This window comes from Lissotriton vulgaris, chromosome 5, assembly GCF_964263255.1.
Source record: "Lissotriton vulgaris chromosome 5, aLisVul1.2, whole genome shotgun sequence".
NCBI classification, from domain to species: Eukaryota; Metazoa; Chordata; class Amphibia; order Caudata; family Salamandridae; genus Lissotriton; species Lissotriton vulgaris.
In genome coordinates, this window is record NC_141693.1 from 113,503,000 (window position 1) to 113,518,578 (window position 15,579).

The 15,579-nt window shown below is 42.8% G+C and overlaps 1 protein-coding gene across 3 annotated transcripts in view; it reads right to left on the reverse strand.

Moving 5' to 3' along the window:
• The window catches only part of CARD9 (caspase recruitment domain family member 9), a 354,115-nt gene that overhangs the window by 143,009 nt on the left and 195,527 nt on the right, over positions 1-15,579 (reverse strand). For all 3 annotated transcript variants that reach the window (XM_086921021.1, XM_086921020.1, XM_086921019.1), the window contains one exon: positions 1,060-1,197. In XM_086921021.1, coding sequence (XP_086777147.1) covers positions 1,060-1,197 — 138 coding nt within the window. The remainder of the gene's footprint in view (positions 1-1,059; positions 1,198-15,579) is intronic.

Consider the following 15,579-nt stretch of genomic DNA (forward strand, 5'->3'; position numbering starts at 1 on the left):
CGAATTAAAAGTGACACTAGGCATGCAAACCTAGGGACATTAATACAATCATATCATTGTCACTTTAGAGTTTTGGAGGGAGACAGAAATACACAAAGATAAACGGCCCTCCAAGCCTCCAACCTTAATGACGGCCTGGAGATCGACAATGAGGCCATCAGTAGAGACCACCAAGGTAGATGAAGGACAGCAGATGAGGACGTCGCAGTGGATGTTGCGAAACAAACTACCTATGACTGCCATGGCCATGTTCACCAACGACACGCCAGATGGGGTGGGTAGATAGTATCAGGGACGGCTTATGCATGGTTTGCATGGCGGCAGGGAGACACAGCAGATGAATACAGTAAATGGGAAAACACAGCACACAACAGCTATCTAAACATGGTAGTTGCAGTGTGCATGGGGCAGGAACAAGGCTGAACAAGGTTGATTTGCATATCTCTGGATATAATTTGAGGTAGCATGGTAGGTAAAAATGATGGACGATGATGCTGCCCAGAGCTGAAACCAGTGGCTGAGATGAAGTCAAGCACTCCACCTGTTACTTTTGTTGAATGTTTCACTGAAAGGAGTGAAAACAGCATACACAGAAGGTACGTGTAGCAGTGGACAGAAGAGAGGCAGCAGGACAGGGGCACAGAAAAGAAAACACAAAATGGTGCAGTTGGCAAAAGAAGGGAAAGGGTTGTAACAGACCCTTACTGACAAAGCAAGAAATCTATTATGGTTGGAGGCAGCCTGTAAACAGTGACCAGCAACCAAATGTTACATGCACATTGGCCACAGCACCTCCAGCACAAAAGCAACCAGGCAGCCAGAGACAATAGCAAGGATATCCACCAAGGAGTAAGTTGTGGCCACGAGAGCCCAATATCAGCTTGTACTTTGAGAGAAAAGCTGCCCTGGGCTTCTAGGCACTATTATTGATCAGCTGTAACCGACAGACCATCCTTATCTTGCGTCACCATGGATGCATTTAAGATCACATTTCATACATTATATAGAGGATCCTAAAAACCAAAGTTATCCCAAAAAACAAAGTTGAACCAGTGTTACCTATGATCATAGAGAAGACCCGGGCAGGTTCGTTCCCAGTTATTTTCTTGTAGAGCTGCGGGTAATATAGTTCCAAGCTCTCCAGAAAAGCCACATAGCCTTTTTTTCCAGTCCTTTGTAGAAGATCAAGCAGCACGCCTGCAAGAGAGGGAACACCGCAGCGGGTTACTTGGTTTTACTAAAAAGACATGCATTGTTGAAGAGTGGAATATAAAGAAGGAAGGGAATTAAATGCCACTCCGGACCCAGGAAAGTACAACATGAACCCAATGCAAAGACACAGCAACATTGTGAGTCTTGGATGAATATCGGAGTGTCCTCCCAGTACCGCCTACTTCTACCTTTCTGACCATCTGTTTTTTTGTTTCATGAAATCCAAACACTGTAATCTTGGCTTTTCTTTAATTTTCTGTTTTGTTACATGTCACCTTTGCCAATGTATTGGCCTCGTTCTACTAAGAACTGTCTTGAATGTGTTAATTTCTTGAGTGTTGTGTGTTAGTATCTCTGTGGCCTTAGTCTGTTTGTCTGAGTGCTATGTTATGTCTCTCTGTCCCTCTGCCCCAGTGCCTTTATTTTTTCCCTAATGTCCACGTCTTTCTGTTCCACTGTCCATATCTCCCTCTATGAGGGGCTCTAGATCCTTGGCCTGTGACTCCATGTGCCAGTATATGCGTCTCTATGTTCCAGAGTCTGTGTCGCTATGTTCCAGTGTCTGTAAAAAAGCCATACCAGTCTCTTCATTGGCTTGATCCGGTACCCATGTCTCCCTGTCACATTTCCAAGCCTCCATTTCGTAATGGCTATGTCTCCCTGTTCCAATTACTGTGTTCATGTTTCCCTCCTGAGTGTCTCTCTCCAGTTGAGAGGTCTGTTTCTCCTCGTCTCACTGCCATGTCTCCATATACCCCGTCCAAGCGACGTTGTTACCCAAATATGTGTATAACTTAACCTCCTCTGCATGACTGTTTTATCTATCAGAAGATTCCTCTATCCTTCTGCTACCTTTTGTATAGAAATTATCAATTTCACTATCCACCATTTATCTTTCCCTGTTGATCTAGGTATTTTACTCCCGCCATCACTACTCAATGGATCCAGCACGTCACGGTTTATCTGTTTAACTGTTTACCTCTCTCGCCATAAACATGTAGGGAAAATCCATCTGTTACCGGGGGTTTCCCCCATTTTGTGCTTTGAACATCAGGTGTTTTTGACCTCTGCAGTCACCAAGGTCTTCTAAACAATCCTCGTTTTAAATAGAGAGCGGTTTAGGTCTCGCCTAGGCAGCGCTTGCTGTATTCAGGTATGGACTTAAGCACCACCCTTGATCCCACCCATCTTTTCAATTGGCTGCCGTTACTGTCCTTTGTAAATGGTGGCTTTTGATTTGTTAATAGGTTTAGTCGTCCCTTCTTAGTACCTCCTTTTCTCAAGTTGTAACGTCCCATGATGCCTGCTCTTTTTACATGTGTTCTTACTCTACATATTATTTATTACACTGGAGAGGACTATTTTTTTAGCCGTCCTCTAGCAGCTCCTCCTGAGCGGATGGCTTTCTTCAGCGCGCTTGGAGCTTCAAAGTCGACCCCTTTAATGCTCTATTGCTTTCCCCCACCTAGCTCACATTTGAAGTCCACCCCCAACCCACCAAGCAGAAACACAGCGTTTCCCTCCGACCACCCTTTTTATGTGAATCTTGTTCACACGCTCGCTAAGCGTTAGAGCTCAGCTAACCGCTGCTTTCTGATGGCTGCCTTTAATTTTTTTTAGCACGTGCCACTTCATTTTCATTGCCACCACAGGAGCCCACCTGGGAGCTTCAAAGTTGGCAGTTGGCAAAAAATATTGCTTTTAGCCTCCCGATTCACGTTGAGCCCTCCCCCGACCCTAAACACAACGTTTTTGTCCCCGCTCCCTTTACATGTGATTCAAAAGAGGCACCATCTGTGCCATTATGTCATGGGCGAACATTTAGGCCCTTTTTTACAGGCGTTGGCAAGGGCATAAAGTAATCTTTTCAAAGCTTGCCTTTCGCGTGGTTGCAACAGTGAAGTTCAACAAACTATCAGCATATTTTGCCTTCCCTCACACGGCTGCCACAGTGAATTTTTCCTGACATTCTGCAGATAATGGTGTGCAGTGCATACCATTACAGGATCTGAACATCAGCTATTGATGGGACACGGGACATTAGAAAGCACACAAATGGCTTGTTTTCCTTTCCCATCTACTAAGCGAAAGAGTTTTTTCTCTGACCTTACTCCCTTACTGTGTTATTCCTCCTGCCATAGAATTCTCAACTGGGGCGCTTATGCTGCGGAGCCAGTGCCTTTTCTATGTGGTACACACTTTTATGATGGACACATACATGTATTCACTATAGTGGATAAACCGTGCTTTTTGGGACTGTCCTGGCCAGTTCTTCAAGCATCTAATTATTACATGAGCCCCCTTCAAGATTGCCTCTAAAAATATTGCACTTTAGCCAAAAAAAAAGGGGAAAAAATTGTCATTAAAGTTGATGTTTCGTGCAGACACGCAGAGGCATAGCCCAAGTAAGAGGAACTCTTGCAGCACTCGAAAACCGGCTACTGTGGAACAAGCCACAGGCAAGGCAAGGAATGACTTCATTTGGAAATGAAGGGCTTCCTTATGCGTGGAGCTTGAGTTATACCTTGACTTCTACCACCAGAATCCTATGGTCTTTCCTTCACAAACCACTTTAGCTAGGCACTTTATTTCAATTGATTCGTTCTAAAAGATCAAAAACCACAACTCTCAGAATGCATTAGTTTGTTAAAGGAAAACATAAGACTGAAAAGCATGGTGCACTCCAATAACCAGTATTTGTATTGCAGGGCATTAACTAACCATTTTAAAGCATATGTTTGTTTATTTTGCATTTCAGGTCAAGCCGAGTACTTGTATTGTGGGAAGGAATGGTTAGTGAGAGAAAAATGGGTTACCGAATTAGAAGTCATTGTTGTAGTACAGTAGAGCTGAAGATTTGTTGCAGTGGGTCATGAGGTTGGGCAGATGTTAAAAATATTAATGAGGTGGTATTGTGCGTCGGGGTCTTCCTTACCTGTCTATTGCCGGGGAAAGTTGGACACCTTTGGGTAGTCTGGGTTTTAGCCAGAAACATTTTCCAGGCTTGGCTTTGCAAGCCCATACTTAACGTAAAAATAAAACACAAGTTCAAGAATGCAAACTGCTGGTGGCCAAAAAGCTAGGACTCTTTAACTGTTCACACGTGACGTGGGTCCACTTGGCAGCATTGGTGGTTGAGGAGATACATTTGGAAAAAAATGCAGATAACTGCCAAATCAGGTATTTTAAGCAGTTCTTGCTTTTATTTAGACAGTTCTCTAGGTGCGTTTTTTCACTTTTTTTTTAGCTTGTGCTGCTTTGCATTATGGTATCCGCAGCTCTGCCACTGGAAAGCATGGCTGAGAGTCCCTAATAGCACATTCCTCATATTTACACTGTACACAATACAATATAAAAACACCCAAAATAAATGCACTCTGTGGCACATACCAGCAAACTACTCAAAAAATCAAACAGAATCTGTTTAAGTGCCAAGGTGCAGTGTTCATAAGCCCTATAAAGGTGCAATAGATCAATGTACTTGTATTTCAATTCAAAAGATGTCTATTGACCTAATCATATCTCAATTTCAATGCATGCGACAGCGTAATCCATAAATTATCATTTACATTGCCATCTGAACAAAATCAAACGAAAACATTTCGATCGAAAAGATGATCGATCACATACCAAGCTGTCATCTGATAACTACATTGTTTCAATTTATTTTTTCTCTCATATTTGAAAAACTTAACAAAAGAGCGTAAAAATCACAAGAAATCGTCGGTCTTGTTATGCAATTCTTTGTATTTGAAAATCTCTGTGTGTTCATAATTCAATGCTTCAACAGAATATCCATCAGCTCCCAATGCATTTCGGTGAAAACACCATCAGGGGAACACTGTAAAAATATATATACATACAATGCATCTTGTGTAATAACAGAAAATGTTACATGATCAAACATCAAATGTCAGTTCTACTAGCGGTTTTACATGAGAAAAGATTAAAACCATGCAGAAAGTATTCAATCAAAAACTTGGTTGATTTCACCAGCTCCAAATCGTAATTGTCCAAAAGTTGCTAAGTCATTAAGTAGCCTCATAACGATAGGTGCACAATCAATTAGTATGCTTTTTTTAAATCCTTTTTTCAAAGAGACACGTGAATGGTTTGCCATTAACCCAATATAGAATAAGAGCGGTGCAATGTGATATAAGTGGATGGTTCCAAGGGTGTGTTAAAAAAAGAAGGAACTATTGAAGAGTGCTGCAAGTGTTTCATACGAAAAACGAGTGTTTAGTGTCGACCTATAGAGCTGTGACACCTTGTATACCTCGCTTACCTCCAAAAGTTAAGCGCGTTTAAGATGATGTTCTACGTGTGTCACTTAGGTTTCTAAAAAAACAAGGAGTTCGTTATACCCGACGCTCTAAAAGGAGATGTTATCTGAATCACGCTCTGTGTTAGAGTGTTCACTTACGTGAAGATGCGCGCTTCAAACGAATGTGTGACACGAATGCGATTCCGAACTTCAAACGATGGCCTCTGTAACAATAATGTCAGCTTCAGTACAACTGTGCCTATATAAGTGCCCTATTTGTTTGCCGAGCCAAGTTTACGCACTTCTTACCTAGTATTCTGTGTACTCTCTATCAACTCAAGTGTTCCAATGCCTCTCATCCGATTACGGGGCCGGGCGTGTTGACTGTAGATATACGTGCCTACCTTGCGTGCAGCAAGTTTCTAGTAAACATAAATAGAGGACTTGCCGAATTTAGTGCGCGCGGGGGCGCCATCTTAAGTGTCCGCAAACGCTGCCTACCTTCACAAATGGCAAAGGCGAAGAGCTCAAACGAGGATAAAAAAATAATGAAAAATAAATATGTAACGTGATAAATATATCCGTGACTGGGACCATATCAGAACCAAAATCTTGTTTTAGGGCTCCAGAGTGCGGGAAACCTGTGGTTATCAACGCAATGGTGAGCAGCCTGCATAACAGGATCTTCTCGGTGATCTGAAAGGTTATGTAAGTGAATCGCGTGTCTCATTGAAAATGACAATTTAAAAAGAGAATGCACATACAGATACAACTCATGTATATGAACAGTACAGGCCAAGAGGGTCATCCATGTTTTACAGAAAACATGTGAATTCAATTTTATCATTCAGCCCACAGGGTTTCATGGTATTTAGAAATCGAATCCAGAAAGTTTCTCTTTGCGCCAAGTGTCTGTTGGTGTCAACATGTGGTTGAACTGGCACCTGTTTCAATATCGTGTATCGTAACTGCGGTATAGTATGTTTCTCTACCCCCCCAATGAACTGCCAAACATGACTTCACATTGGCCGTTCTAGTGTTCTGTCACCCTAACTTTGACTTTTCTGGTGGTCCTACCAACGTATACAAGTCCACAAGGACATTTGATGGCATATTACTGTACTGGAATTACAGTCGGATGTATGTTTTAGTTTAATCCGCTTGCCTGTGTGTGGATGTGTGAACGAGTTGCCCTCTATTACATAGCCACAGTGGCCACAGTTGTAGCACTTGTGCATGCCTTTTTGGGTTCCTGGGGTTTTATCCGTACTGCTTTTATTCAAAATCTGAGATTTTTGGACCGCGAAAAGGCAAAAATGGGACTACCCTTGAAAATCTGCTTAAAATCTTGTTCCTGCTCTATGAGTTCCCACCTTTTGAGAATGCAGCGTTTGATGCCGGTAGCCGCTGTCTAATATCTGAGAACAGACCTCTCGGGTCAGTGGGGGCTTTACAGTTTTGCTTAATAGCTGAGATCTGTCTTGGTCTAGGGCTTTCTGCTTGGCCTTTTCCAAAATTTCAATTGGATAACCTCTTTTATTATATTGTTTGGCTAACTCGTCAATGTCTGTCAAAGCTTGCTCATCATTTGTGCTGATCCTTCTAATCCTGATGAACTGAGATAAAGGTAAGTGATTTTTCAAATTAAGTGAGTGAAAACTGAAGTAATGCAAAGCATTATTCCCATCTGTCAGCTTCTTATAAACTCTTGTTTTTAGTCTATGCCCCTCTTTGTCAATGCTGATGTCCAAAAAGTTTATGCTTGTGTCATCTAAGGTGTGAGTGAATTTTATCTGGGGATGACATGTATTCAAGCGTTGTATTGCATTTTCCAGTTGATTGCGTGTACCTTGCCACAATATCAAGATATCATCAATGTATCGAAGAAAAAGTAGAAGATGATCTGACCAAGTGTTATTGTGTAGAATGTGTGTGCTTTCAAATTTGGCCATGAAGATATTGGCATATGACGGTGCCCCGGTAAAACCCATTGAGGTTCCAGTCTTCTGCAAATAGAATTGTTCTTGCCAAGAGAAGTAACTATGGTAAAGACTGAATTGTAGGAGTTAGAGTAAAAAAAATGTTGAGGGATTCGTCATAATCATAATTTAAGAGCATCCATTCTACCGCTTCAATAACTTCACTGTGAGGAATTGATGTGTACAATACCGAAACATCTATAGTTCCCAACCAAATTTCTGTGTCAGATGGTATTATAATTTCTTGTAGCTTGTTTAGGCAATCTGTTGTATCCTGTACGTAAGTCACCCATTTCTGCACCAGAGTTTGAAGATGGTAATCTAAGAATCTTCCCACTGGTTCATGCAAGGACCCGCAACCTGCCACTATCGGGCTGAAGGGTGGATCATTAGGGTTCTTGTGCTTTTTTGGTAACATGTACAAATGCGGCCTCTTTGGGTAATCAGTTATCAAAAATTTGTATGTGTTGTCATCTATCCAAGCCAAGTCTTTCGCCCTTTTAAGGATTTGTAATAGGGTAGATTGGAATATATCCGTAGGATCAGAGTCCAGCTGTATATAGGTGTCCGTGTCATTTACATGTTGCGCAACCTTTGAATCATAATATGTGGTATCCATGACCATCAGCGCTCCGCCCTTATCGGCCGGTTGGAACGTGAGGTCTCTGTTGGTACTTAGATTTCGTAGGGTGGCAAGTTCCGTCTTAGTCAAATTGTGTTGGGAGTATACTTTCTGGTGTAATGCTGTCAAATCTTTCTTAACCAGAAGTTCAAAAAGATCGAGGGTTTTATGCGAAACTGGTGATGTAAACGTACTTTTGGGTTTGAAAGTTTTTTGGGGTTCTGCTGCGGGTGTTTCATGTGGTATATGGGGAAAAAAAACAACGTAGCCTTAGTTTCCGCATGCGAGGAGGGGCTCACCGAGGTAGACCCATGGGCAAACTCTTCCCGTTGTTCAACAAAGGATCGAGGGTGTCGGGTCGACATCAAGAGTCCCGAGCCTGATTTTGAATCTCCATACCGTCTTTCCGTGTCTCTGCAGAGAGCCGGCAGTCAAGACCCGGAAGGGGTTAGGATCAACCCAGGAAGTAACTTTGACTCTCCAATGAAAGGCGGAGAACGTGAAGAGGAGGGCGGGCAGTTCCGGAGAACGGAGTCGGACGAGAGGACGCCAGAAGGAGAAGCGGAGAACTCTGAGCGTGACCGGACCAGCGAGAAGGAGCCCAGGAGAGAAGATGGCGCGGAAGAGGAGCCGGACGAGCCGTGGTGCGGGGACTGGTGGAGTCCCCCGGAGGATGCTGGAGAGCGGCCGTGACTCTGGAGAGTTACGGCAGGGCCGGTGAGTGGGGTGTTACGGGAGTCAGAAGGTGGAATAAAGGGAGGTGGTAACAGGAGAGGCACGGGAAGGTGAAAAGCTCATAGCACGGAAAGCCTACTGTATAGTTCTTGGCCGTAATTCATATCCTGACTTTGATGCAACTTATGCATACCTACTTTGTACCTTAATCCTTCCTGACCAACTAGCATTCCGGTTCTTACCCTACCGCCTGATATATGGTTTCTGATTGGGGTTTGAATACTCGGTTACTCATCCAAATAGGATGTGTTGATCGATGTCCTTTATTTTCCGACACCCTATGTTCTTTAATACCGTTCCCCTTTATTAATTCACTTGACCCAAGAAAGACCCAGAAACGAACACTGTGTGGTATGGTGGCGGTTTATAACCCTTAAGTCACGTAGGAACTAGTGTTCTGACGGCCCCTTTCTTTTTGCCTCTTTTACGACCCTCCGGGGAAACTCTGTGGACTCCGATGAGGAGGAGCCTGGAACAACAGCCCTAACAGCCCTACTTCAAGAGGAAGAAACGCCGGAAGAAGAACACAGTGACTCACTGACCTTTGTTTCCCCTGAACCTAATCCAATTATTAATAAACAACCTGTTTGCACCTATCTTTAGCCTCCACGCCTGTTTATCTGACCTACGCTCCCACACCGCATAAATTTAAAACATGGCAAACTCTGATTCTAGTTCATTCGTGTGATAGGTTGGAACAAAGGACATGCCATTGTTTAAAATGGATCGTTCACAAGATGATAATTCAGTGTTCGAAATGTTCATAATCCGTTCCTCTTCCGGTTCCGTCTAGTTCCTGTTTGTTTTTTTGGACCCTTGTCCCCTTCTGCATCGTTTGATTTGCCTCCGGTTGCTTCGTCCGGTGGATGACTAGTTGTCCGAGCTGTTTCTAAAAAAGCCTGCTTTGCTGTACCACTGGTGGTAGCACTGTCATCCGTGGATTCTGTTGTTCTTAACGGAGTTGTAACTGGAGGCCTGTTCGGTAGCGATGCTCTCTTCTGATGTTGAAACCTGGGTTTGTTTTTTGAAGGGGCGCCTCTGGGCGTACACATCCGCCAACATATAAACTTCGTGAGTTTGTAGTCTATTGTATCTCTGCGAAATTTACGCAATTTGCGTTCATGCACCTTCTCGTGTTGATCCAAAATGTCATTGACCTCCTTTAGTGTTTCATCGAGTTCTTCGGCGGTCATCCTTGTGGCTAAATCTCTTTCAAGGTCTTGAACTTCTGTAGCGAGTTCTTTAAGTATATCTGAAAGTTCTTCATAATCAGTAGTATCAGATCTAAAGAAGACTTATTTAGTATAGCGTACCATTTAATCATAAATAGTTTGTTGAATTTGAACAGCATGGGTTTTAATGCTATGCGTAATCCTCTTGGGATGCGTTTTACCCTGTGGTATTGAATGAACGTGGTGGCATGTAGCCTTTGGTTGATTTATTTCCTCAATGTGTACTGTAATTGTTTTATGATTTGGCTGGTGGAACCAGGTGTGGCTTGGAATGCTCTGGTTTCATTAATAAGTGAATATATACTTTCAGCTTCTTCCTCAGTGTATCCTTTGACATCAGCTTGATTGGCTGTGAGATGTGCAATTTCATCAAAATTCATACTTGCTAGGGTGCTACTTAATGAGTGGGGTTACTGGTATATTTAGGTCAAAAAAGGGGAGATAACCTTCACACCTATTTTCTAAATATAATTCTTTGTGTCCATTCAATAGTATCTTTGTTTCAGAATGCTAAGTTTCCAGCAACTGGTGCAACCCTGGAGATCCCGGACTAGCCCGTATCATGTGGGTAAACTACTCAAAAAATCAAACAGAATCTGTTTAAGTGCCAAGGTGCACTGTTCATAAGCCCTATAAAGGTGCAATAGATCAATGTACTCGTATTTCAATTCAATCTCTGATCTCTGGATTTTTCAACACACTCAAGATTCAACTTTACTTCTTCCACATTCAAATTTTCTTAGTAAAAGATATTCATCCAAATCTAAAAGAGACTACATTTTACGGGGACCCTGAATTGAGGAGCCGGGCATCGCGGGTGTAGACTGCAGGAAGTGGTGAGCGAGCGGAGACGGCACGAGGCCTGCGTCCCTGGTCCCTGGAGGCAGCGCCATTGAAGCGGCACAACGAAAGACAGAGAGCGACTGCTGGGAGCTGCGCGGCGGACCGGAGACGACCTCAATCCTGCCGCGGTGAGTGGGGGGCAGCCTGAACTGTGGCCCCAGGCCGCGGAGGCAGTCACAGAGCCGTGGGGACGGCTGGGGCCTGCAAGCTGTGGTGGGGGTGGGGGGGAAAGAGCCAGCAGACGGAGGGGACCCCAGCTGCAGGGACTGCTGGAGCCGCTGAGCTCGACTGATATTTTGGAATGGGGAGCACCCCCTGCATTGGGGGGGGACACGCACCTAGCCCCTGTGGCCACACATTCCCTTGGGGGTGAACGCGAAGGGCATGAACAAAGAGCAGCCAATGAGTGGCGAGTGCCCGGGTTGAGTACTGGAGCAGTTTTGGGTGGGCAGGATTGGATGAGGCTCTGGGTTGCCAGGAAGAGGGGAGAGCAGTTACAACATTCCCTCCTGTGGTAGCGACAAGAGACAAGGGGAGCGAACTATGAATGGGCACGTATGGAGGAGCACGCAGGAGCGGGGCACGGAGGACAGCAGAGAAGTAGAGTAATGACTACCTGCGGTGATCAGTCGCGTAGTTCCCTTGCGCTGGGAGAGGATCGTTAGTAGACTTGTGATATATTGCTGGTTGAGACCAGGGAGCGTTGGGCCCGGATCTGGTCGGGGTCTCTGGCCAGTACTGTCAACGGAGACGGATGTCCAGTGTATTGGGACATTTGTGAAGGTGAGGGGGAGCTCCCCCCGGTGAGCAGGACTTCAGTACTTGTTCGTGAAGACCTGGGCCATTGATATTTTCCCCGGGATTCGGGGCACCGTGGCAAGCCCACTCGCGCCTGATCACGCTCCTGTTCAACAGTCAAAAGAAGCCCTGGAACGAAGCGATCAAGCACAGGAAGGGCACTGAATCACCCAATGGGGGAATCCTGCTTATAGGTCAACACACTCCATGCGTAATACATCTGCAGGTATATGGAACACACCAGTGAGGGGGGTGGTAGGTGGGGGAGAGGGAGAAGGAGGGGTTAGGTAGGGGGTTAGTAAAATTGATGGTTGGAACTGTTTATTGTGACCTTGAATAGGAAGTAGATGGTAACTGAGCGGAATGTTTGGATTATAAATCGCAGCAAGACCTGAAACAAGGCGGAATATTTGGTTTATTATGAAGACCTATGGTTACCATAGAGGGGTTGGATGGGTCTTGAGGGAATGAGCATAAGTTACCCGAGCATAAGTTACCTGAATGTTGTGCTGTAAAACAATAAAATGTTTTCTAAAAGACTACATTTTCCTTTGTTCTGCTTATTGCACCTTCTCTGCTTGTGCCTCATACAACACCTTTGTGGTGCTTGGAACACCTGCCTCAACAGCTCTGCGGCAAGCTTCGCATTACTGTCCTTTTGCCCATTACTTTGTTTTTCTAAAACCATTTCCTGTGTTTATCCTTCTTTTTTCTCGGATAACGACCAGAATTCTTTGTCAAAAATATTCACCCTTCTTCTCTTGCCTAAAACAGACTGCACAGCCTCCTTTACTGAAGTGCTGACTTCTTTCTGCACTACTCTTCTTACAATATTCTCAAGGACCAACTTTGCCAGCATAGTTATTAATCTAGCAATTTCACCTCATACACAAAGTATATAAAAAGCTTCTTGTTTATTAGAAGACAAATCTGATCACAACCACACCAATTGTGTTAGCAGGGTGCCCCTCGTCATGTCCTCTTGACCATCTGTCTGTGAACGCCATCTCAGCCAAGCAGGCAACTACTTTCTAATGCATGCAGCATTCCATAAAAGAAATGGAAGCATGAATGAGCGTGAGAAGCAATGACAAATCTCTCAACACAATAAATTACTCTCTTTATAATGAAAATAGCAAAAGTTCCTAGAAAGGTATAAATCACTAGAAACCAAACTCACAATACTATTAACATTGCCTAGTATTGCTATAGTATCACAAAAATACACGTTGAGTACAACAAATAAATGCTGAAAAATGAAATACTAACAGAACTCTGAAATGTAGATGATCATGTGTGCAACTAATAAAAACCACTATTTGAAAACAGTTCTTCAAATAGCTTGCCTTCTGCACCACTTTATTCAATCATCGTGGAATCGAAATAACGCATACCACAACCAACATTTTGACAAGGCTGTCTGAGAAGTCTAACCCTTAGGTGCAACAGTGTGGTCAACACCACTCACACTAGATGTAGTAGTCTGATAAACATATGATTACAACAGATGGATACCAACTTCCGATCATTATTGCCAATCTGACTTACATTTACACAAACACTGATAGAATTGGGATCATCATTGCAACTGGAAGATATATTAACACTACGAAAAGGGTGTTTTGATTTTTACAAGGTTTTCATTAGACTCACAAAATTTGGATTTTGGATCACCAACATTCTCTTTAGATTTGGCCACAAATCTCTTGGGCCACCATGCTCCATTCTGAAATTTTTTAGAGCATTTGCTCACATTGATTATTAATGACGATGATATTATATTTGTAGAGTGTGCTATCACCATAAAAGGTGTACTGGCACTTATAATCAAAATAAAGCAAAAAGGAGCCTATCCACACAAATGTTTAGGGAGTGTAGTGCCAGGTTTTCAGTTATTTCCTGAAGACCAAGAAATTGTCATTGGAACCCAATAAAAGGGGGAGAGAAGTATATAGCTGCGACGCCTGTAATGGCTCAACAGCCAGCCCATGCCATCCTGAATTTAGGGAGCGTAACGAGATTGGCACTGGCTGAATGCAGCAGGTGGTTAGGCATATAACTGGAAAATCTTGCCTTTAAGAAAAGAGGTCCTGTCTGATGTACAGATTTGTGGATTTTGCAAAGGGATTTGAACTTCACCCTTTTAGGTACCCCTAGCCAATGTATAATACAAGTAGACATAACAAAATTGGACTGCATCTTGAGAGCCATAAAAGGCTTGCAAATCCAGACGACCCAAACCATCTCCAATCTTGGAATTATCCACATTGGCATGATGTAACCGGTCAGATCTTTCCTAGCTTTTCCTTTGCACTATCTGATTACCAGCATATTAATTTCGAAACTAGTATTTTGAGACATAATAAAAGAAAAAGCTCACACAAGTAGTGGATTGAGAGGCAAATGCAAATTCCAAAACGTTTCTCTTAAAAACATCTAAGCTTCCATCCCTGAAAAACCTGCTAGTTAAAGGTTTTATGGACTGTACTGGGCAACAGTAAAATGCTTAATAAAAATGTACAAATATTCTTTTATTTCCTGAGACACAAATTTGTCAGTTGTCATAATATTTTAAGATGTCCATAAATAACAATTTCTCAAGAACGTAATAATGTTGCAGGTGGTGTGAAACCTCTTCAGAAAATATACCCATTTGGAATGGTAATCAACCAGAACAATAATGAATACCATTTGGCAACCCATTTTTGAACAAACAAAATCAATAGTAATGTTCTCCCTCGAATTTAGTAGAAAGTCAACCGAACCAACAGGCATGTTATGGGTCACAACACCTTTATTAGAAGAATGCCAAACCTCACATAATTCAATGAATAACTCTGCGAATGCATCCTTGGATGGCGACCAATAGTGTTCATGCAGTTTCTGTGGCAGTCAAACCCGGATGTCCTTCGTTAGCAAGGCTAGTCAACCTCAAATGAAACGCAAGCATTTGCAATGCAATAGGTCTCGCATTTGCGAGAGTTAGAGCTATTGGCATTGTAAATGACAATGCCTTTTATTAATTTGTTTTGAAAACCTGCAAGCGGCGTATAAACATGCACTTTGCATGTTTAGTCCTTGCTTACGAGAAGCAAGGCTTGCAGTAAAGGAGATTGGCAACCTTGCTTCTCATAAGCAAGGACTACAAGTACAAACTGTTTGTTTAGGCACAGCTTGCAGGTTTTCAAATGCATACATAAAAGACATTGTCATTTACAATGCCATTAGCTCAAACTCTCGCAAATGCGAGACCTATTGCATTGCAAATGCTTGTTTGTGATAGCAAGTACAATCCGTACTCTCCATTGTGATGGACAGTACAGTTTTTAGCAGCCCCCCATTAGTTACTCCTTGTAGACGACAAGGCCGGCAGCTCAGCTTCCGCTCAATCTATGCAACATATGTTTTTAATGTACAATCAGTGATTATCAAGTCATTTAATTTATTTAAAACACCCTTAGACTAAAGTTGCTACTAAATTATTGGTCTCAAACACTTTGGTTGTGTTAAATGTAGTTGTTATTCGGTCTATAGGTTTGTAGATCATTCTTGTCAATAAATTCAGATGAACACTGAAGTCAGGAACACCTGCCAGCCTAATTAACTAGCAGCAGGCATTGTGACAACAGAACTCAATTGTACCTAGGTATTACAGTTGAGTGCCTACATCATTTCAGTATGACACGTGATTAAAGAGGTCATAAGTCACTTGTAATAAGGAAATTATAGGCAGGCTTTTATAAAGGTAATGCAAACTCCCATATTCAATATTAATTATTGCACTTTAATGGCACGTTTATCCAAAGCACATCATGACGTATTTGAAAGCTGCATGCCTAAAAAGATATATTGTCTTTTTAACATTGTAGCTGTCGAGTTCTTATCAATTGTGTC